Raw genomic sequence first — 22,639 nt, 5'->3', positions numbered from 1 at the left:
GTCAACATGTCGCCGTTTGCTGACCGCCATCGTGCTCAAACACTCCACCCAACAGACAGGAAACAGGACGGCCGCGGCTTTACAGGGTGGCCGTCTCAGGTGAGCTCCCAGAATGCATCAGAATCGGACGTTTTTTTTTTTTTTTTTTCAGCCACTGGAGGACGTTGCAGTCGGGTTGGAATTCATTTGAACTAAGACGTCCTTGTGTAATTTTAGCAGCAAGTTCTGGCAACACAGGACACAAAACAAAAGAATAAAAAAAACGAAATAATAAAATAAACAGTGAAGGAGCCTCTGGATGAAATACTCTTGTAATTTTAATAATCCTCCCACTAAAATGTTTTTCAAGCATCCCTTTTGGGCGACCGTCAAGAGTTGCAATAAAAAAATAATAAAAAAATAAATAAATAAAAGAAAGAAAATAACACTTGTGATGGAAGCAGATTTCGGTTCCATGCACTTAATAAAAAGCTATGAAGGGTCTCCTTTGTCCACTGAAGCATCCTGATGATTGGAGGTTCAGGTTTTGAACCAGCATCTCGTTTCCATCAACAACAAAAAAAAAGCCCCGAGGCACCGAAGCTCCGAGATGTGGACATACTTCAACAATGGTCCAGATGTGCCGAAAAACTTTCCTTTGTGATGTCACAGAGGCCATCACCGTAACTCCGGCTTCACCACCAGGAGGCTTTGTGAGACACCGTTAACGAACATTCAAACATTCAGAGGTCGGTCACGTGGACTGCACGTGACGAGCGACAGCAGCGGCACAGCATAGAACAAAACTAGCCGTCATCCGCTGCGGCTCGGAGATCATAATAATGGAAGTGGGTGGGGGGGGGGGACCCAACAACGGAGTCACGTCTTTAGAAATGTCCCTCGCCGTCTCCGTCTGTAATTTAATACTTTGCAAAATGCATTTCACCAGCCTGAAGAGCGCCGCGCGGCCTTGAGGGACTCATCTGATAATGGACTTAAAGCGCCGTGTGTGCGACGTGTCAGCGCACAGCGCTGGCAGCCACCCTGACAAGGCTGGTTTAAAAAAAAAATAAATAAAAAAAAAAAAAAAAAAAATCACACACACACACACACACACAGGGCAGAAAGAGCTTTAAAAGGGAAATAACACCAGAGGGGCGGCGCCGCTGACTCCCTGAATTAATCTCTGCAGACCGGATGACTTTGTCACTCTCGCCGCCCATCTGCCTGTTGATCATCTGAGCAGAAATCATTTTTCCAGGAATGTTTCACCCACGTGTTGAATAGGAGTCCCCCCCCCACACACTCCCGGTGAGTTCTAAAGGGGGAAAACAGCAGCTGACACGACAGAACATTGACTTCTGTTCACTCGTCTCAGCTCGATTTCATGTGTAAATTCATTCCTCGCAGGACGCACGTTGGAAACTGTCAATAAAATATGCTCCGTGTCCAGGGGTCCTGACACTGCGTAACACAACAGAGGCTTATTAGCACACGCATTCATTCACATTTTATACACGCTGCCCGCCACTCGCTCTCCGCTGCCTCTCACCTCTGGCTCCGGCTCGATGGGCCGCCTGCCCGCCGCGCCGGTCGGCTTCCGCCTCTCTGCAGGCGGCCCAACGAAAGCTTGGCAACGGCTCCGAAAAGACACTTACGGATGATTCCGACAAACCGTTACGTTTCAAAGCTGTTGTCGTACATTGTTATGCGTTGGAAAAAATAATGGAATGGAGGTCTAATTAGTCATTTAGAGAGTTGCAACAAAGCCGAGACCCCCGAGGGAGGCAGGGAAGCAAATTGTGCAAAATATATATGAACATATATTTCTCTGATTTCTAAATGCTGAAGAAAAACCTTCAGAAAAAATTTCAGATGTTACCAACAGAAAACTTTTGGGAAACTTTTGGTAGTTTAGTTCAGTGGAAAATCACAAAGAAAAGTTGCTGTAATACTGTTTTGTAATTATGAATTATCACACAAGAGTTTGGAGAGTTCGGTAGCAGGAAACTAAACCTGGTTCTGGAGTTCTCGGGTGGTTCTCCGTGCTTGGACCAAGTCCAGTTGCCAACTATTAAGCTGTATAACACTATGATGACCTGCAGCTGCCACAGTTTCTCTCTGCTTTCGCGTTGCCTTTTGATGGTAATGTGACACAGTTAGGCCATCAACCGCTTGTCGAATACCGTCCAATCAGAACGCTCGGTCGGAACTAAGTGTTTTATAATTCTCCCTCCATTTTATTCCCCCCATGACAAGTCTGTTCTGTCAGCCATTCAGCCCCACCGTTTCAGTATAACTGAGGCCTTTTTTGTTCCCTTTCAGAATACTGAGTGCTGAGAACCGTCTTCTCTTCAAGCTCTGATAAAAGAAGGTTATAGAGAACTTTTATTGGAGTCCGAGAATCATTGGCTTTTCTTTGATGGGAGATAATGAAAGATAAATGACAAAAGAAAATACAAAGAAAAAAGAGACAATTTTCTTGTGAATGTTTGTCTTTGGTGGACAAAGAAAACAACAAAAGACCAGTGGATTTATGGCCTCGTCAAAGCTCTTAATGGCTCGCCGAGCCGTTCTCCAGCAATTGAAATGGCTCATCAATTTAATTGCTTTACAACGCTGGCCCGCCCAGTGCTGTCAAGAGCCTGGCACCAGAAGTTACCGGCGCCTTGTAAATATGCCAAGAGGGAAACCTCGGAGAGTCGGCTGTTTGATTTTTAAGACGACACAGCTGAGGGACGGTAATGTCGTGGAGACGACGTCTTCTCCTTTATGAATGTCGCCCGTTGTGGGCGGGCTTTGGATCTTTGTCTCGCCAATCATGTGCTGATATCATGATGTCAGATGAAGATCAAAGTACCTCCCAACCTGGAACATTCTACCTGATTGACGCACCAGACTTTGGGAAAGAATACCCCTTCACAACCTCACACTGTTAAACTGGCCAAACTTTTCAATTGCTAGATAATGAGGGGCTTCAGCGGTGCTTCTTAGGTTTCGATTCCACCTTAAAAAAAATTCCGCCATTTGACCGCTAGATGGCTGTGCTTATCCCAGCACATTTCAACATTCAGCGAATCATAATGTCTATGTTGAGGTGGATTTTTTTGCCAAAATTATACAACAGAAATGGACGTGAAGTATCATTGTAAATTAGTTGACATATTTCATGGGAAATCATTTTTGGCCTTTTGGGGACTCCAAAGTTGACAACTTTGCCATTGACATCACAGTATTTTTCAGTTTTTCAGGTGGATTATTTAAAAAAACTATACATTAGAAATGGACATGTGAGGTATCATTGCAAGTTGTCAACCTGAAAAAATGAAAAATATAATAATAACTTGTCCACCTTAGCTAAGAGCGAGTTAGCTAGCGCTGGGAAACAGCAAAGAACACAGGAGCTGCAGGTGTGAATGCCACACAAAAAAGTAATAACTAGATAAAAATGTATTTCCTGAAAATAAAACAGAAGCTTTGCGGTGGTGATTATGTAAATGAGGAATTGTTAAGGCCTACAGCATTCATCACTTCAGCGCTCCTCGTGCCTCTCATTTACACAAAAGTTCCGCCGTTGTCACTTCCCGCTCAACTCGTTTCCACTCTGCCCCGCCCCGCCGGATCCGCCTGTCGACTCCCACTGAGCCCTGATAGCTTGTTAGGTGCAGCTCAACCTCAGCTCCGCTTGACAGCACAGATGGGCGGAACTAGCGGGGCTCCTTTCAAAAAGACTCCTTTCACCGCTCACCCACCATTTCCAGTCGTTACATGATTGCGTGATTGTGCCTTTCAGATTCTCCCCCCCCCCCCCCCCCCCCCTCCCTCCAAACAAGAACATAAACAGCAGAAACACAACACTGGAGTGCGGACATAACAGAGCGGTGGTAAACTTTGATCCTTAGCGGCTCCCTCCTACCATGCAGCCGGAGGAGTCCAGCTGTCTGTCAGACACGCATTTAAAGTTCTTCTTGCAGCCGCCGTTCTCTTTGGAGCAGTCGCGCACGGGCCCGAAAGACGCCAGCAGGTCCTCCACCGTCTCAAAGTAGGTGGACATCATGGCTTCTTCCCTGCGGCGGAGAAGGAGAGAACAACTCACATGAAGAAGAAGCGAGACGCACATTTGTTTTTCGGCCAGTTTGGAGCTCAAATAAGGACTCAGCAAAATAAATAAAACACTGCAGACCATAATTCTGTCCCTCCTGGAAACACTCGGTCTGCTCAGCTATGATGCTATTCATGTCTTTACATAATGCAACACAATTGTGTTAATTAAATGGCTCTATTTTTGCCACTTCGGATGTTTGCAATGTTCACGTTTCATTCAAAGGGACCTGGTTTAGCTTCAAGCTATCCAAGCTATCCAATAGCAGCCGTGTATCCGGCATGGGGGCGGGCTTTGGTTCTGCAGAGGCAGAAGTAACAATCCCTCGGACTAATTCTCAGTTTCGCACTGCGAGCCAGTTTGTCTCGCTGGTAGAGACCATCATAATATTTAAGATAATAGGAGAGGAGAGGAACATAAATTTGGAGAATGAATGCAGACAGAAACAGGCTCATTACTACCAACAATAAAACTGTGATGTTGAAGTTAATATATTTATTTATTTCCTTTCTCCATCCTATTCCCCGTTGTTTAGTTTTTATCACTGACTGGGAGTAAAATACAAACATTGAACCAAACGAATGAGGAGAAGATGAGTTTCTCTCTCACACACACACAAACTATTTTATTATGAAAATGCAGAAATATAACACAAAATATATGCATCGTGATTTATTCCAGTACTAATTTTCTGACACCGAGAACTGCTGGAGTTTTGACGTCCGGTTGCCTCTAAACACCACCTGCCAGAACATTAACATTTAACTAAGACCGTGGATAAGACGCACCGATAATATGCACCAACGAGTTGAAAGAGGGCTGCAGAAGACTGCAGTGCACCTCATGTTTCCCAACTGGTCGCACTGGTTTGACGAGCTGGTTGCAATGACTTGAAATTAGGTATCACCTTTTTTATTTGCTATTATTTAGTATTATTATTTTCAATTTGAGGGATTGCTCTTTTGCATTGATGTGAAAGTCAAGAGCAGCCATTAATTTGCAGCATCAAATTATTGTCTGCACAGAAATTGGACACTGAATTATACACAGATTGTTCCATTTTCCTTTGCTAACCAACGCGTGCCGACGATTTCTGGGGTTGTAGTAGTCATAGTTTGTAGTTTGCAGTAGGAGTTTAGTAGAGTCGGATTGAGATGTTCTTCAACTTCAGAACTCAGTGAGATTAGCATGGGCAGTGGGCTGGGCCTGTGGAGCCAATGATTATCGTTGCACTTTTTCTTTCTTCGCTTTCGCTCGGCCGTTGCCAGTGCCCCCCCCCCCCCCCCCCGTCAGCAGTGAGCGGAGCAGAGGAGACGTCCGGGGCATTATTTTTTATTTTGTTTGTGCAAAGACATAAAATCGGTGCGCGCCACTAGCGGACAACAATGCGCTACTGCGACGGCGCCTCGACTCTTCAGACAGAGGGAAAGATTTTTATTGACGGGGGAGGCGGCTGACCTGCTGAGCCGAAGGGAGTCTGGAGCGCCGAGGAAAAAAAAGAAAAAAAAGAAAAAAAAACAGACACCAAATCAATAATAAACAAATTGATCTTTCGGCCAACTTAATGAAAATGTCCCTAAAATAATAATAAATGAAAAAAAAACTTTCAAAGTGATTATTAAAGTGCCAAGTTTCTGAGGCACAAAAAGTTCAAAGATTTTCCCGACCTTGTGATTGGTTGAAGAGGTGAAACACTTGGAAGCACTTCATGCTTCAACAATGTAAAGATAAACTGTTGACAGGTGGATTATTTCTTTCATTAAAAGATCATGTCTGTTTATCAGTCCCCTTTTATGGAGGTTGTTTCCTCCATGAGCACCACTTGATGGTTTAGCAGGCTGTTGGCTGCAAAGTTGTGAAATAATAATAATAAAAATAAAAAAAACCCAACTGTCTTCTTGTCATTGTTTGCGGCAGAAGCTGAGGCCGAGTAATGCTCATGCGATTATGACGGCTGGTGCCCGCTGGAAGCTCCATACATGGTCGTACTGAAAGTGCTGCTGCTGAAAGTGACTTCAAGGCTAAAGCTGTTCTTGTTCTTGTCTCACACCCTCCTCCAAAAAGTTTGCTGAGCACTCCAGACTCCAACTCCTCCTTCGTGAACTGCAGGTGACCCATCAACTACAACCGGACTGTCTCAAGGCTTCAGCCCCGCCTTAACAAACACAGAGACGGCAGAGGACTGAGTGCCGGCCGAGGCCAAACGGTCACATCCCTCCTGTCCCGGCTCCACGGCCGACACGGGGAAACTGAGCGCCGGTGGAGTCAGGAATGTCAAAAAAAACAAAAAACAACCAACCACTTTATGTCCTGGCCCCTGAGCAAAATAGCTGTTGTCGTGTTTCGCCTCCCACGAATTTGCAAGTCAGAAGGTGGAGATCAGTGCGGTGGCGTCGGTGGCCTTGGGCAGGAGGAGAGACGAACCAACCTGCTCCAGCGAAGCCACCTCTGCCCTTGAAAACACTCCTGCAGCAAAAAAAACATTAGGCAGCCGGGATGCAAGTCTTCCTCCGCTCTCTGCTTCTACCATGCTGCTGCTGCTGCTGCTGCTGCTGCTGCTGCTGCTGCTGGTGGTGGAGGAGGCTGACACACACTGACGGGCTGCTGCACAGCTGGATGTCCTCCCAGCGGACACGAGGGACGTTAGCGTGTCACTGACTGGTGAGCCGCAGTGCCCAGCAGCAAATATGCCTACCACCATTACTGGGGCAAAAAAAAAACCTGCATAAGAGATCCAGCAGCACGGAGAGAAGCGGGCCTGTGGGCTTCACTTGTTTTGTTGTCGATGAGGCGGAAATGCATGTTAATGGACTTGAAAAGGTCAAGCTTTTTCATTACGGACAGCAGATCTGCAGTGTAGTTTAAAAATACCCTCCACGCTTCGACTCCGGGACATCCAGCCTGTACATAACTGAACGGCGGCCGATGATTGCGGACGGCCTGATTGGCCCGGAGCTCATTAAGTGGAAGGCTTCAGTATTTTAGCGTCTTGTGAAAATTAAAAACAGGGTGTCAGGGGTTTAACCCCTCCTCCTCCTAAAACTGCTTCCACATCGGATGGCAAGATGATTCAAAAAGACATTTGGACTGGAGTGGTGTTCCGGATGATTCAGTGTGGGACGTCTTTCCAGCACATGTTGTAGCTCAGCAGAACCTGCAGGGCTCCTTCGGCTCTTGTTTCCATCAGCTAACAGCGGTTCGTTCTTTGTGATTGCAAAAGTTCTGCCTCTGCAGCCGACATTTCCTCCTTTATCCAGCAGAGCCACAAAGAACATTTTTGACCGCTCGACTACACCTCGCCAACCACCAATCTCTCACCCGCACCCCCCCTGCCCACCCCCTGAACCGACGAGTCAATTTTTCCGAATTAGACAGACAGCAAATTGCGAATTGTGCATCGCCTCCCCCTGGCAGGCACTCAAAGCGCTGACAAATGACTCCTTAATTCGGAGGAAAGCAGGGGGTGTGGAAGGTGAGACAGGATGGGGAGAGAGAGGAGAAAAAAAAACAGGTCGCCAGAGCCGTGAGGCGCATTGGAAGCGGCTCCCCTACCGAACACGGAGAAGGATGTCTCAGAGGCGGGAGAGAAAACAATCCATCCCGCCACGCCTGTTGCAAGACAGTCCAGGAGGAGGGAAAAAGTAGGAGGAGAAGAAAAAGAAGAAAACACACAATAAAAAAACAAAACCCACTGAGGGAGTGCAGGATTATTTGTGTCAGGTTTTAATTACAGCTCTACGGTAGAGCGGAAACGGCAAAACAGCATTGTGCAGTGCGGCTGCACCCAGAGACAGCCCCCCCCCCCCGACTGTCCTCCGCCCCTCCCTCCCCCAAAAATCATTAGCTAATTGCGACCGGCTCCTCTGACGCCGTGCATCTGTTCCGCTGACCCAGAAGCACCGGCTGCATCCAAACACGCACTAATGTACTTGTTATTAGTCTCCTCCACCGCTGCCTCCCTTTACCTCTGTGATGAATGAGCGGGGGCGCCGCAAGGCCCAAAGTTAGACCGCGGCTCCGCCTCCGATTACCGAGACGACCCCCCCCCCCCCCCCCAAGCTCTCGCCCTCCCCCTTGATTAATGCCGTCGTTCCGCCTCGCACAAATATGCTGACTTTCATGAAGCAGCGTCGTCATTAGGCCGGAGTTCATTTTGCTTCGGTGCAGCGGAATCGCTGAAGCTCGGAGATGTAGTGGGTGCCTGGCGGCAGGTGGCAGGCAGGTGGCAGGCAGGTGGACGCCCGGGCGAAAGGCGCACAAAATCAATGCAGTTGTTTTAGTGCAAAGGGGCGTGATTCAGCTTTAATGCGGTTTGGAGTAAACAGAAAATGGATTCAGGTGCAGGATTTATTTTACATTTTTCTCTGCTCGCTCTCGCATTAGATTTTTTTTGCAGGCCGCCGTTCAAATGTAGACGACCCTCAGGTGGCGACGGGGAAGTGGAAGCCACAACAAACACAACAAATTAAACAAACAGTGACAAACGCCGCTGAAAGCTAACAGAGGTCGCTGGATATCCTCATTATTTTTTTCTGTTTTTAGACTTGAAAACTTGAGAACTCAGAACAAAGGTTCTTGAGCGGCGGCGGCAACAAGGTTGTGGAGAACACGCTCAAGGTTCCACTGCGCTCTGCTCAGCCGAGGTGGCAGGAAATGGATGGCCAGCCACTAAAGTATCTCTTCAAGCTGCAGAAATATCGAAAGAAGCAAAATAAAATGTTTTCCCTTTTTCACTTTTGGAAATAGTTGCCTTGGATCCATCCCTGGAGTCAGGTCATTTTTTTTTTTTTTTCAAAACCATATGCATGGCGACAAATAAGACTGATGTTTGGTGCGCATGTGCGTGTGTGTATGTGTTTGTCCATCTCGAGGGATTCTGAGGAGAAAAAGCAGAAGCGCCTTTTCTTTCAACAGTGCTCCTGCAAAGCGCCTAATAAACATATACAGTACATATTCCCAGCGTGCAGGTGTGTAAAAGCCTCACCGCTGCCTACACACGGCTCATTATAAGCGCATCAAGTGCAAGGCTTTATGTGCCTACCTTGACTGCCACTTGTTATTTCTTTTTGAAAAAAAAGAGAGAAAAAAAAATCCCTCTGGCTTTGTCAGCCGAGCCGATCCGAGCCGAGCGAGCGAGCGAGTTAAACGGCGGTGATTGAGTTTTAAACGCCGCGGCTGCGGCCACAGTAACTACATCAATGCCTGCTTAAACTGTTTTTTTTTGGGGGGGAGTGGGGGTGCATCAAGCAGAAGCTGCGTCACCGTCCTGCAGGGACTTTGTTCCGCAAAAACGCTTCAGATAATGAGCCCTTTGCATTATTCATTAAAAACAGAAAGAAGCAACATGTTCCTCCAAGATATCCATAACCAAACATCAAGCATTGATTTGTGTCCCCACCAACCAATGCAGAGGTGTGCATAAATCTTACCATGTGTTTATTATCATTATCATTATTATTATTATTATTATTATTATTATTATTATTATTATTATCAGTAGTAGTATTAATATTAGTATTAGTATTATTTTCTTGTTGGATGCAACATTTCCATTCACATTAGCAGAAGCAAATCTTGGATTTTCACCCACCTTGCAGTTATAACCATTTAGTACATGTATGTATAGACAGGCAGACAGATAGACACATAGATAGATGACCTCAGTTCCCTTCAATGCAAAAAAACAGCTAAGAATCAACCCCACTAAATTCAACAATGGATAGAACAGTGATTCTCAATAGTGAATAACAACTTTGCAACAAGCGCACACTTTTCCTCTTTTATCCTGTAAATCAGACTTCATGCCGCCAATTCCAGCGGGCGGGGGAGGGTCGGAGGGCAGGGCCCCCTACTGTAGGTGTCGTGACTGTGCGACTTCCTGCACATCATTTATTTTTTTTAATGAATGTATTTTTTTTTTTTCGTCCCTGAAGTCTAATAAGCTGAATCGATTCTAACGACGTTGCCAGCCCAGCTCATGATCTCCCGGAGTAATTAGACACTTCAGAAGGGCTTCGCTGAAGTGTACGATTATAAAGTCGCCTATTCGGGGGGGGGGGGGGGGCACAGGACGTTGTTGCATATTCGGCCCGCGTCGCCGCTATTGACCCGCGGGGGAGCCGTCCGTGCGGCAAGCGACAGCGCAGCAGAGAGAGTCGCCTGACAGGACGGCAGTGTGTATTTGTTATAAATTCAAACTGAACATATACTGTAGATCATATTCTAGAAAAGAATTGCGCTTTTGAAATTTTCTTCTGTGTTTTTTTTTTTTTCTCAAAAGATTCTCAGCCATCCACGTCATCGCTGGGTTTTGGAAGCTGGAAAACTTTGTTTTGCAAAGTGAAAAAAAAAAGAAAATCTACTTGTTAATACACACGCACACGCACACGACACGACACACACACACGCACACGCACACACGCACACGCGCTCTTATTCATAAAAGACTTTCATTCCACAAAGGAAGAACTGTGCTGAGCTGATGGTGATGGCGGCAGCTCAGCTCGCTGGCACCGCAGGAGAAATAAAGAGCGAAAACACGGCAAATAGGAATGAGGTTTTTTGTTTTGCTCTTTTTTTTTTTTTTCATTTCGCCAATTTCCTCGCCGACTGTCGCCGGTTATTGTGAGCCCGTCTGCGCGGGCTGACGCCTGCATTGTCTGGGCCAGCCGCCAGCGCAGAGCGACGCTAAAGTGTTGCTTTCAATTAGGGTGCGTTTGTTTGGCAGCTGCCATTATCACGGAGGAATAAACGGCTCGGGCTGCGACGAGCGGCCGGCGGAACGGCCCTTTTATCGCGGCTCGTCCGTCCCAATGAAAGGGAGACGGTGGTAACGACTCGACTGCAGCTGGCAAAATGCAGATGGACACAAGACACGCTCATCTGCAAAAGGCACCTGATTCCATTTAATAGAGCCTGGACAGTGATTGGATGAAACTTACAGCACATTTAAAGCGAGCCAAGTGTGTTGCACTTCTACTTCTGGTTTGCACTAATGTGCCAAAAGACACCAGGAGAAAAAAAACCCCATCCAAAATCACTTCAGACTGAAGGTTAACGAGCTACAGTCTTTTCTCCGAGGATGCAGAAAATTTGCTTAAAAAAAAAAAAAACAAATTCCAGACAAAACCACAAATCGCTTGTGCGTGCACTGCACGGCGGTCAAGTGAGAGAGTCAAGGGTGTGACTGACCTGACCTCCCCCGGATCTTCGGTCACCAGCACGTCCGTCTTGCAGCTGGCGATGGGGTTGATTGACAGCTCCACCGGCGGCACCACGAAGCTCTTGCTCACCGGCAGCCACAAGCCCTGACCCAGACTGTAGAAGGACCTGAGAGGGCACGAGCATGACAGTCGGAACAGTTCCTTATCGAGCAGGCACACACGCACACAATGCATTGTAATTAGAATTTAAAAATTGGATATGTGTCAAAAGCAGGGCTGCTAGAGCCTGATGGCTGAAGAGGAATAAAAAGCAAAAACGAAGCCCGAGTTCATTCCAAGTCATCTTGATTATCTCGACACTGACGGTGATTCAAACAAAGACATCCACCGTGAAATCATACCGACGTCGTGTTTGCCAGCCGGGATTAAAAGAAACAGTTTGCAGTCTATCTTAATTTGAAAATTCAGCAATCAGAAAGACAATCCTTGCAAACACTTTTTTTTTTTCTTTTAGCAATTTTGGGAAAACGTAGCATTAAATGAACTTTTTTTTTTTTCCTTTTCTTTCCCCCCAGAAGGTGTGTCTGTTCTGCTCCTCCAGAATACGACCGTGCTCTCGCGGAGGCGAGAGTCTAGTGAGGCGAGTCGTCTAATTGCTCCTGGCATGTGGCGCAGATATTGCCCAGCTGGAAACAGAATTAGACTCCAGTTTCCTCATTTCTCCATTACCAATAAAAAAAGAGACATCTCCATTTTTATCCGATCAACTGCCGCTCTGGTGGACGCGGGACGTGTGGTGGAGATCATTCAGGACGGTGTGGCAGTGCAAAAGGATGGGTGGATGTTTTAAAGGGCAACCGCACACGGCAGTATGAGGCTGTCGGTGGCCCTTTGAACTGGACAGAAAATAAAGTTACTGTGTTTTTCAACCTGCAGAATCAATCAATTCATACTAATAAACTCCAGTTTGTGCAAACAGTATGTTTTGCTATTTCTGAAATGACTTATTCAAAATGAGCAGTGTGGATGGATAATATTAGATTTGGAAGCATTCTGCAAAAAAATAAATAAATGTTTTTTTCTGTCCTTTCATGGCAACCATTGGAAGATTGAAAAAAAAGAAAAGAAAAAGAAAACATCCCTGCAACCAAACAGCTGTTTCACTTCTGCAGAGGAACAAGACAAAAAGAGGGCCAACCAGCCTGCAGACGTCTAAATGGAGAATCATCTGAATGTGCACACGGCTGCATAGAAATTGGAGTAATAAAAATGGCTTAAAGGGACAGTTCACCCATAATTACTAGTTCATCCATTCAGCGCTCACTGCTATCTCAGCTGGTGGTATTTTCTAGTCCACGCAATAGTTCTCCATTTTATTTATTTATTTATTTTTAACTCTGTATTATGTTATTTTGGAGGATTCAACCCAGCGGACGCCAACGCCAGGCCATTGATGAAAAAGACAGAATGGAAACGTGTCACATCCCCACACTGCAAGTGCACTGCCCCCCAGAGACACGGTAGTCGAAGTTCATTCAAAACTGCAACATTACCGGTGCAACAGCCACCGAAGGACTGCAGCCGTGTGTGTGCACACGAGAGAGAGAGTGTGAGAGAGAGAGAGAGAGAGAGAGAGAGAGAGAGAGAGAGAGAGAGTAAAGGATGCCTCAGAGAGACAGGCAGCTGCTCGTCCAGGGCAATTTCAAAGGCAACCGCACGTGAGCGAATGTTTAGAGGATTTTAACATGAGTGGGTTGTATCGTGTGGAGTTCTCGCCGACTGCTCGGCGTCTCAGTGGCTGCAGTGGACATCAAGCAAAGGCGTGAAGCTAATGCTTCTCTTTGCCACATCTTCCAGATGCTTGGAGCAGCAGGAAGATATTTTATCTTCCGTTCTTTAAGTGTTGGATGCTGTAGTCGTCTGTTGGGCGAAAGATTTCCATCTGTTAAACTCCAGAATGGTCACATGGTTTGAAAAAAAAAAAAAAAAAAAAAACTTCTTGGGTGAACTGTCACTTTAAACAGCAGGGTGAAAAGCAGAACAGCCGCATGCACATAAACCAAGCAATCGTGCTTCTTGACCTTTGGATTCGCGCCGCTGGTTCAGGCGGTCCAAGCTTTTAAAACCACCGACGTCCCGTAAACTTCCTCGTCTGTGAAAGTCGTCCTCGTCACCACGTAGCAGCTCTCGAGAAGGGCGACTCCCCCCACCCTCAGCCACTCTGCGTTCTGTTTGGGCCAGCGTGTATGTGTGTGTGTGCGTGTTTATCTAATTAATTTAAAACAAAAAAGGGGTTGAAGAGGAAGCACACGTTGTGGAAACTTCCAAGGTTTTTGTGTGTAACCGAGAAGCTAGAGGCAAAAATTATCACAAAAAAAACCGACACGGCGGAAAAACAAATCTGTGTTTTACGGCAGTTAAACCGCTTTCTGTGCTCGCTAATATATATATATATATATATGATATATATGAGTCCCGAGATGAACTGGCAACCGAGAGCAGAAAGCCCTGAGGGCCGTTGGCAGATGAAGGCGGGAATGAGCTGCGGTGCCCTGCAACCTCCGGCGGAATAAGTAGGGTCGGATGTTTTGCATAATGAAAAAAAAACGCTGTGGAAGAGCAATAACTGACCCATCATTGGCCGCTTCACATCATTTAGATGACACAATCGTTGATTATTCATCATGATCAGACACGATATGAATACGTGAAACAGTGCAGATTGCACATATTTAATTAAACAGCTGGTTCCATTTAGTTCCCACCTGCCTTTGGGGGAACCAAACAAGACCACGACAGGGGACCAAACACTGATGCTGAGTGATGCTGTCGAGTCGCGGCCAATCAGAATCTCTGAGGGAGCGTTTCTTCATTCTCACCTTGTTGAGAACAAAGGTAGCTCTGACTCTGGCGGCTGGTCAGTACCGTTCTCTCGTGTCCAATCTCGCTCTTTCAACTAGTGGTCATTTTTTTCCCTTTTTCCTAAAGAGAAACTTGGATGCATTTCCTGCCCGTGCACAGTCCTCGCCCAGCACAGCAATGTTGTATTGGTCCTTTAAGTCGTTGCGCTTTCATGGAAGTACTGTCAAAAGACGTTTCCTTGTCAGATACGAGATGGTGAAACCAAACCGACAGAACGACGGCGGACCTGCAACACAAGCTGCGTCTCTCCGCTGCGGCGGCCGCATGCTCCGCCGCACACGCCAGGAAAAATGACTGTTTGTCCCAGACACAGACAGACGGACGGACGGATGGATGGATGGATGGATGAAGGTGCTGGGAGAGAAGGGAGGACTCACCTGAAGATCCTCTCGGGGGCCTGCTCTCCCGTCACCAGGTCGTAGCCTTTCTCCAGGTTGGCGTACGGCCAGGGACTGAGGGGAACCAGCAGAGAGGAGAGACATCAGTGGCACGAGTGCAACCAGTCTGATTTCCAAGTTATTTAATTGTGTTGAATAATGTGGTGTTGTCTTTATTCAAAGGCCTGCCCTAGATATTCAGAAGGGATCTGACATTGAGGAGACATTAGATGAAGTCCCTGAAGGGGAAAAAGTGTGGTGCTCTTAAATGTCAAGTTTCCCTTTTACGTAAATGCAAAATGAAATACAGGTAAATACTTACACATTGTTTTCTAACTTTTGCTCTCCAGTCCTGTATTGCTTAGTGACATGCTGCAATATCCTCAATCACAACTCTGAAACTCAATTTTGTGTTTTTGAGTCGCTCTCCAAATTGCGTTGAACAACCTAGCCGGGACGTTTGCATAGTTTTATTTTTATATCTCTGCCCCATTTTAAAATCCTGCATATTTTTTTTTCTTCTTTCTGTCATTTATCTTGCTTTTGCAGGATAAAAAAAAAAAAAAACTTGAAACTTTCCCTCGGAATTAATAATACATCACCGCAAACGATTCCCCTTTTAGTTCCTGTGCAGTTGATACCTCGTCCTAATGCGGCTGGGCAGGAAACCAGCTGCGGGGTCATTATTATCATCATTATTTTTTTTCCGGGGTGGCTGCAGCAGACGGCCCTTACCCTTCGTTCCGAGCCCAGTCGCTGCGAATGCAGAGGTGTGCGTGGACGGGATCGGGGGTGTAACCCTCGTGGCAGCTGCATTCTCCTGCAGCAGAGAGGAGAGGACGCCATCATTTTCCACCCTCAGCTGAATACATTAGCCCAGTGCCGACCCCGGCCTGATTATTTATTAGGAATATATCTAATAAGCAGTTGCCCGGCCGCTGACTCATTTTCCAGCTGATTTCCTCCTCTGATAAAAAAATAAATAAAAAAATAAAAAATGGAGTACAGTAAGAGTGGCACTTAAAACTGAGTGATTGTAGAAAAGTTCACTTATGCACTGAGGAGAAAAAAAAAGTCATGTTGTTGGCTTGTTGACTGCGAAGGTCCCATATTATACAAAGTTCACTTTGCATAATTTGTGGCTCGATTCCATCAGCGAACTCGCCAGCGATGAGGAAAGTCCACCCTTGACTTATTCAGCTCTGCAAAACAGACATTGGTGATGTCACAGAGGGCGGCAATGCCTTTCGCAGGTTAGGTCAGCGGCCACACCCACCAGGCCAGTGTTGGCTCCGCCCTCTGAGACCACTATGTCATTGTTCCCACCTGAACTTTCCAAATAGAAGGTTTGACAAACGTTCAGGTAAAGGAGGGAACTGAACTGGTGCTGGGCTGTAAACAGAGGGCTAAATGCACTGTTTTCTGGAGATCTAAATCGAGGCTAAAATATATATATTTTTAAATGAGGTTCACTTTTGTCTCCTTAAGTCAAAAAAACAAAAGAAAATGTGTTGAATTGGTTCAAACAGTTAATTTCCCATTTAGATATCAAAATAACTATAATAAAAAATATTTTTGCTGTCATGTAATTTCCTTTTTGACACTGTACAAGACAAGCCAGGCTGCTCCGATGCCACTGCGGGTGAAAATGAAAGATCGGTGAATCAGACGAGACCTTTTCAACACATTCCTTCCCACGTAAAGGAAAACAGCAGATTTACTACAGGCGCCGCTTGAATCCAAAACATCTTTTGGAACAAACAAACAAACAAACAAAAAAAACATCTTTCTTTTGTTCTCACACTGGTATTCCCGCAAGTCCAGGCGCACGGACAACTTCGATAAATAAGTAAAAGACAATGAAATAATAATGGCAAACGTCATAAAAACCAACACAATTCCCGTCTGCTTCCTGTCCAACCGTATTGATGGTGAGATCAGCCGCTCGCTCGGCTGGACCTTGTTTTGCACCGCCGAGGGAAGAGAGACATCCAGACACCAGAAGCAGCTTTCTTCCGGCCCAGCGGGCGGCCAATCAGCCGTGTGTCGGTGCGAGCAGTGGTGCCAGCAACCAGAGAAAAACCAAGAGAATTATTTATTCCTCGCAGATTTGAGAGGGAAAAAAAAAACTCCGCAAACCGTTCCACGTTTAAAGAAAGTAAAAACAAAAAAGGGCAAACTTTTTAAAACAGATCAACCCTTTTAGTGATGGCAGCAGGTCTACCGCAGAATTATAAACAGGAAGAAAAATGTTTCTGAAGGGAGAAAAATAAAATAATAATAATAAATGTATTTTAATTATTTTTTTTCCCCCTCCCTGGCACAACAAATGAGTGTTAAAAACGCTGAGGGTTCACTGACACAAAAATAAAAAATAAATAAAATACAACACACTCCAAAAGTAATTAAATAAGGTTGGGTTTGTTTACCGCTCTTACATCAGTCTCACTTTCAGCACTTTCATACAGATGGAGGCCGACTGATAAAATATTTATTCCACAATGCCTTTCAGAGTGGTTGGCTGCATTCGTGAAGTCTGAGGTCAGTGAACCTTGCCAGCTCTTCTATTAGCACCGCAGCCCCAAAGACAAGCCAGCGCCTGTCTTCTATTGACCTGCGCGTCGGGGTAAACCGCTGGAAAAGAGGAAGAAGAAAGAAAGAAAGAAAAAAAAAAGAGGCAACCTGGCAACATCATTCACATTTTATCACCTGGTGGTTAATAATTCAGCGGCTGAGTTTAGAGCCCCAGGAATCAGCGATGCACCCCGAGGACTCGGCCCGACTCCACATTAGCAACAAGTGCTTTCACTCTTTTTTTTTTATTCTAAAAGAAGTGAGCTGGCAGGAAAATAGTTGTTATTTCAAACCATTGATAAATAACAGCCAAAGACGGGGGAGGCCAGTGAGTCGATCACACTACTAGCCTCACCTTGACCTCGCGACCCGGCTCACATTCCCGCTCGTCCGTCTTGCCAAAAATCCTGCAAGCAGTGTTTTTTTTTTTTTTTTTTTCTCAGCGCAAAGCAACAGCCAATTAGCTTCCCTCCATTGCTAAGAGAAGCAGGAGGTACCAGAGACTGTTCCAAGAGATTAGCGCTGATGCTAAAAAAGAAAAAGAAAAAAAGAAAAAAAAAAAGTAGCACTGCTTCTTTTCTTGGAAAATGTTTTCACCATGAACATTTGACCTTCACAGACAAAACCTTCACCCAAACACACAAACAGTCTTTTGTTCCCTCCCTCTACAAGTACATTCTACCTGCTCTTTACCAGATGGATGCGTGAGAGAACTACGCGGGGATTTAAAAGACATTCCATCTGTTGTGCCATGGAACTGCCATCCTCCCACAAGGAAGAAAAAAAGAAAAAAAAACAACGCAGTGTTCATCACCATTCATGACTTGGAGTGCAAAAACTTGAACAGACAAAAAATAAAATAGAATAAAACAAATAAATAGAAATGCTCTGTTTCCCCTGTTGTGGAAAAGAGCGAAGATGCCGATGCAGGAATAACAACAGACATGCAGTGTGTTGCTAAACCCGCTGCTTCTCGTCACCTGCTGCTTCAGCCTGATCACATCGACTCAGGTGCTCCTGACCACCGCTGCTGCTGCTGCTGATGCTGATGCTGCAGGGGCTAGATTTTCATTTAAAAAAATCTGTCTTTCACATGTGCAGTCGGGTCACATGCTAATGTTTCCAATTACAAGCAGGGGAGACAAGACGGAAAAAAGAAAATAGCCACTTGCTTCTTCTTCTTCTTCTTTTATTTTCTTACCCCCTCCTCCTCTTCCTCCCTCTCTCGTCAAGCGCTTTTCGCTCAACGTTTCATCAGCCGGTGGGCTGGACTGACATTTTTCAAAGTGATTCGCCAGACAATTTCCATGCGGGCGCTCGGGACGTCAATAGCGCGGCCGCCCGTCCGCCTGATTTATCCCATTTGCTTTCTATACATGAGGACGGTGGGAGTGGAGGGGAGCCGCAATCAAGGCTAAACTGTTTTCTTTTCGTCTGCCACACCACCCTCCACCCCATCCCTCCTTTCCTTTTCTTTTCTATTCCTGGCGAGCAGCAAGTGGCTGCATGAACTAGGGCAGGTGACGGGAGGCTGACAGGAGGCTGACAGGACGACAGCAGTCCTGGTGGTTAAAGTTCAGGAGGAGGAACTGCAAGTGGCTCCGTTCATTCGTTGGTCCTGGGAGAGGAAGAGAAACCTGTCGAGCTGATTAACAGGTGTTTTTCTAATGACCGGCGTTCCCAAACTGCAGGCGTGGCTGCACTGGCTTCAGCCCCCAAAAAATTGCCACAACAGAAAAAAGCTGATTAGCATTCTTATAGACAAGATGTTATTTCTTCTTCCGTCAGTGCCTCACTTTAAAGAGCGTTTGTGATCTTTGCCTTTTTTTTTTGGCTTCAGAGGAGAAGTTACGAAATTGGAAAATCAGCCAAGTGGAAGTTTTTACCTTTGGCTTTGATCATCACTGGTTTTATCTATTCTGTTGTGGTGTCGATCGTCTGTTATTGGCTCCTTGGAGATGTTGCGATTCGAAAAAAAAAGGAATTCTACATTCTGCCGTTGCAACTTTCAAAGATGCGGCGTCCCGATGAGTGTCGATCGTCTCACGGACGTGTAATCACAACAGCGAGTCCCGACTGATAACAACTTGACTGGCACCAGATGGAAGGCCTCACATATTTATCAAGAAGACCATGGCGGCCTATCTGCGAAACACACAACAGAAAATGTTTAGAAAAATAAGTAAGCAAATAAATAAAACGGCCCATCGTTGGCCACGTCATTGTCGGATCGACGGTAAACGCCTCCGGTGGGAGTTTTTCCCGGATGGATGTGCGGGAAGTCAGCCAGCTGCTAATCACAGCACGCAGAGATTCACTCGGTAGCGTCGGGGAGTTTAAACTGCGGAGGCCTAAGAGCTCCGTGGGGACGCGGCGCCCGCAGTCCTCTCTACTCCTCCGGTCCGAGACGCAACGTGCAAATAATCAGCAAATTGCAGATCAATCTTTATGCAAATTAATTTAGGACGAGGGGGTTCAAGCAATTAACTGGGAGATACACGGCTGGCTGATTACAAAGTCTGATGGATTAACTAACCTTTGAACAGCTCTGAGGCGAATCGCCCTCCTCCTCCTCCCTTCTCTCTCTCTCCAAAGACTTGGTTCAGATACAGTGCAAGCGGGCTTGGAGGAGAAAACCTGAACCTCCTGCAGCTTTATTTCTCACAGAAGAGGAGGAACTGCGTTGGATGGAGACGATCAGAGCCTAAAGAGGGTGATTGACGCTAAACGCCCCACAGCAACTGGCGCTTTTCTAACACTAGCGTGGCTGTTGTTGCCATGGCAATAATACAGTAGGTTATCATGAAGCAAATGAGGTAAATTGTAATAGTTAATCATGCTTTTGTTCTGAAAGACTCCATGGAAATAAGGCAAAGTGCCAAACAAAGTCGCAGTCCAACCCCCTTTTTCGGGGGGAGGAGGCATTTTTTTGTTTGTTTGCACTGTTTCTTGTTTCTGCAGACGTGCCCTGCACACACAGTGTTGTGGTCTGTTTGTTTGGTTTGTTTTGTTTTTTCAACCAGTGTACAGGAGGAGCCGGGCTAAGCTGTATGGACGAGACGGGCTCAACAACAGCGAACGGCGCTGTTGGTTTTGTGCCGCCGCGTCGCCATCTCCTCGGAAAGAACACGAGCCGCAAAGGAACATTCCATACCTGAGCGGCGTGATTGGCCGTGATGCACTTCCCCTCTCGCGGCTCTCCGAGGTCTGTTTGAAAAAGTGGGAAAACAGCCACGCAGCAGGGCGCAGCGGTAATGACTGTACTTCTCAGTGCGGCTTGCTTTATTAGAGGAGAACTTTTCAAGGAGCTACAGGCTCCTGCGGGGAAAAAAAACGTGAAAAAAAAAATTGCCGCTACTGTTGGAAGAGTGTCGGCATGGGGGATTTTTTTTTTTTCTATACGTTTCCCCGCAGAGCACAGCGCCCCCTTGGCGCTCTACCTCCCGTGAGGTATTGTGGGGGATTGCAGAACCTGTCGTTGGCCTAATTACAGTGTAATCACCTTTGATTGTACATAGCCCTTTAATGATAGCGATTAACATCTCAAGACTGCTTGTGTGCATAATTCTTTCTAGGTTAAACAGCGGCGCTAGACCACAAATGCATTTTGTAATTAAGGCTTTTCCGCTGCCTTTCCCCGACAGTTAACCCCGTTTTATCACACTCCCTAATTTGTCATGCAGAAAAAAAAAACAAAAAAAACAAAAACAAAAACAGGAGGATGAATGCATCTATATTTAACAGCAGCTGTAAGTCAGAAAGGTAACAGTGTTGAATATATGTTGATTAAGAAAGTGTGTGTGTGTACATTATGTGTGTGAGAGGAGTACATGTAAATGTGGTGGGAGTGCAGTATTTATATGCTCAAAAAGAGGTGAGTGATGGTATTAGCATCTGAGCTAAAGTTAGCATCCACACGTCCCCGACGTGACGTCTCGTCGAGATCATGTGCCATGAAAAGATGAGTTTCCAGTCTGCACTGTATGAACATTGAAGAACCAGCAGCACACAGAGTACAACACTCCAGGAAAGCACGGACTTGTGAGCCGCGTAACAAGAGGCACCGCGTCCACTCTCAGAGTTCGCGGAAAAAGCGAGAAGCAACATTGTATGTTGACAAGCCTCATGCCTCTGCGCTCAAGGTCTCCTGACACAACAGCTGAATGGAGTGCAAACATTTTCTGATACTGCTGCGTGCCAGTTTAAAGCCTTTATGGGGACATAAAGCAAGGCCACGTGTGGAAAAAAAACAAAACAAAACACGGCGGCTTTGCTTTAACAGGAAGGGGAGGAGCTATGGAGAACGTTGTGTAGGAGGTAGTAGGTTCTGAACATCAACAAGGTTTAAATAAAGGAGGTGCAGCCTGCTGCTATATGGGATAGGGAGGCCTAATGCGGTGCGTGATATAACCAGCTAAGTCACTCATCCATCCATCCATCCATCCATCCATCCATCCATGCACAAGACAAACCCACACACAACATATTCAACTTCTTTCAGTATCATTCGCAAAAAGAAATACTTGATTTGCCGACCGGATAAATTGACCTATTTCTTTTTTTTTTTTTTGTTTGATAGCTTCTGCTGTCTACTTTGTCTATTCTGTCTTTGAAGCTCAGCAGCAGCAGTTCCTCACCTCACACCTCTAACTCACAGGCGAGTTCTGTAAAGTTTGACAAAAGCCGCTCCTGCTTCTGCTGTTCTTAGTCAGACTGCACGTTGCTGATTTATAAGCATGTACTTGTACAATTGCTCCAAGAGAAAGGAAAAAAAAAAAAAAAAATGCCTGCAGCCAGGAATAACTCACTACTTCAGGCACCTGCGCGGACAATAGCTCTCACATCTTTGTCAGTATTCCGGTCATTTTTCAGATGGTAGAGAAACTCGACATTTGTATTGCGGCAGCGGCGGTGGCAGAGGCGGTGGCCGACTGAAAGAGTCGAACGGCAACACCAGAGGAGCACTGAGGTCGAGACGACTGCGCTTTTCATCGGATTTAGCCTTTTTTTCACGTTACACAATTGAAGGCCGCCTCTGCGCCCGCTCTCTCCAGCGGCCCCCAGAAGGGAAACATGTGGGTGTGTTTTGTTATAAAAACGCCAATGAGGAGACGTCACAGGATGGAGGAACAATGGCAATGAAACTGGAAGCTCTCTTGAAGAGCACTTAAATATAAACATATATATATATATGTATATATATATATATATATATATATATATATATATATATACTATGAGTGTGTGTGTGTGTGTGTGTGTGTGTTGTCTTGTTGGATGTATGTGGAGGCCCAGAGAAGATTCAACACACTTCAGGGAAATTACTGCCTGAGTAATGTTGCTCTGTGAAGGACAGGAAGGAAGAGGAGACGAGGGGAAGGAGAGAAGCAGGAATAAAAGGTCAAGCTCAGCTGCTCAGCAACAAGTTTTTGGCTTCTTGGTTACGTATTCACAGAGCATGCGCAGTAGTGTCAGTACTGTCACTCCCCATCATGCCTATGTAACTCAACTTATGAATCAGG

At 45.9% G+C, this 22,639-nt stretch overlaps 1 protein-coding gene across 2 annotated transcripts in view; it reads right to left on the bottom strand.

Annotated features, from left to right (window-relative positions):
• astn2 (astrotactin 2) overlaps positions 1-22,639 on the bottom strand; it is a 253,967-nt gene that overhangs the window by 82,808 nt on the left and 148,520 nt on the right. For both annotated transcript variants that reach the window (XM_076043609.1, XM_076043608.1), the window contains exons 8-11: positions 15,279-15,363; positions 14,544-14,618; positions 11,273-11,410; positions 3,896-4,046 (exon numbers count right to left, since the gene is read on the bottom strand). In XM_076043609.1, the coding sequence (XP_075899724.1) occupies positions 3,896-4,046; positions 11,273-11,410; positions 14,544-14,618; positions 15,279-15,363 (449 nt within the window). The remainder of the gene's footprint in view (positions 1-3,895; positions 4,047-11,272; positions 11,411-14,543; positions 14,619-15,278; positions 15,364-22,639) is intronic.

Source organism: Nelusetta ayraudi, unplaced genomic scaffold (assembly GCF_046127955.1).
Source record: "Nelusetta ayraudi isolate G7.1 ecotype Tasmania unplaced genomic scaffold, CSIRO-AGI_Nayr_v1 ptg000076l, whole genome shotgun sequence".
Lineage (NCBI taxonomy): Eukaryota > Metazoa > Chordata > Actinopteri > Tetraodontiformes > Monacanthidae > Nelusetta > Nelusetta ayraudi.
This window is presented reverse-complemented; position numbering and strand designations above follow the sequence as displayed.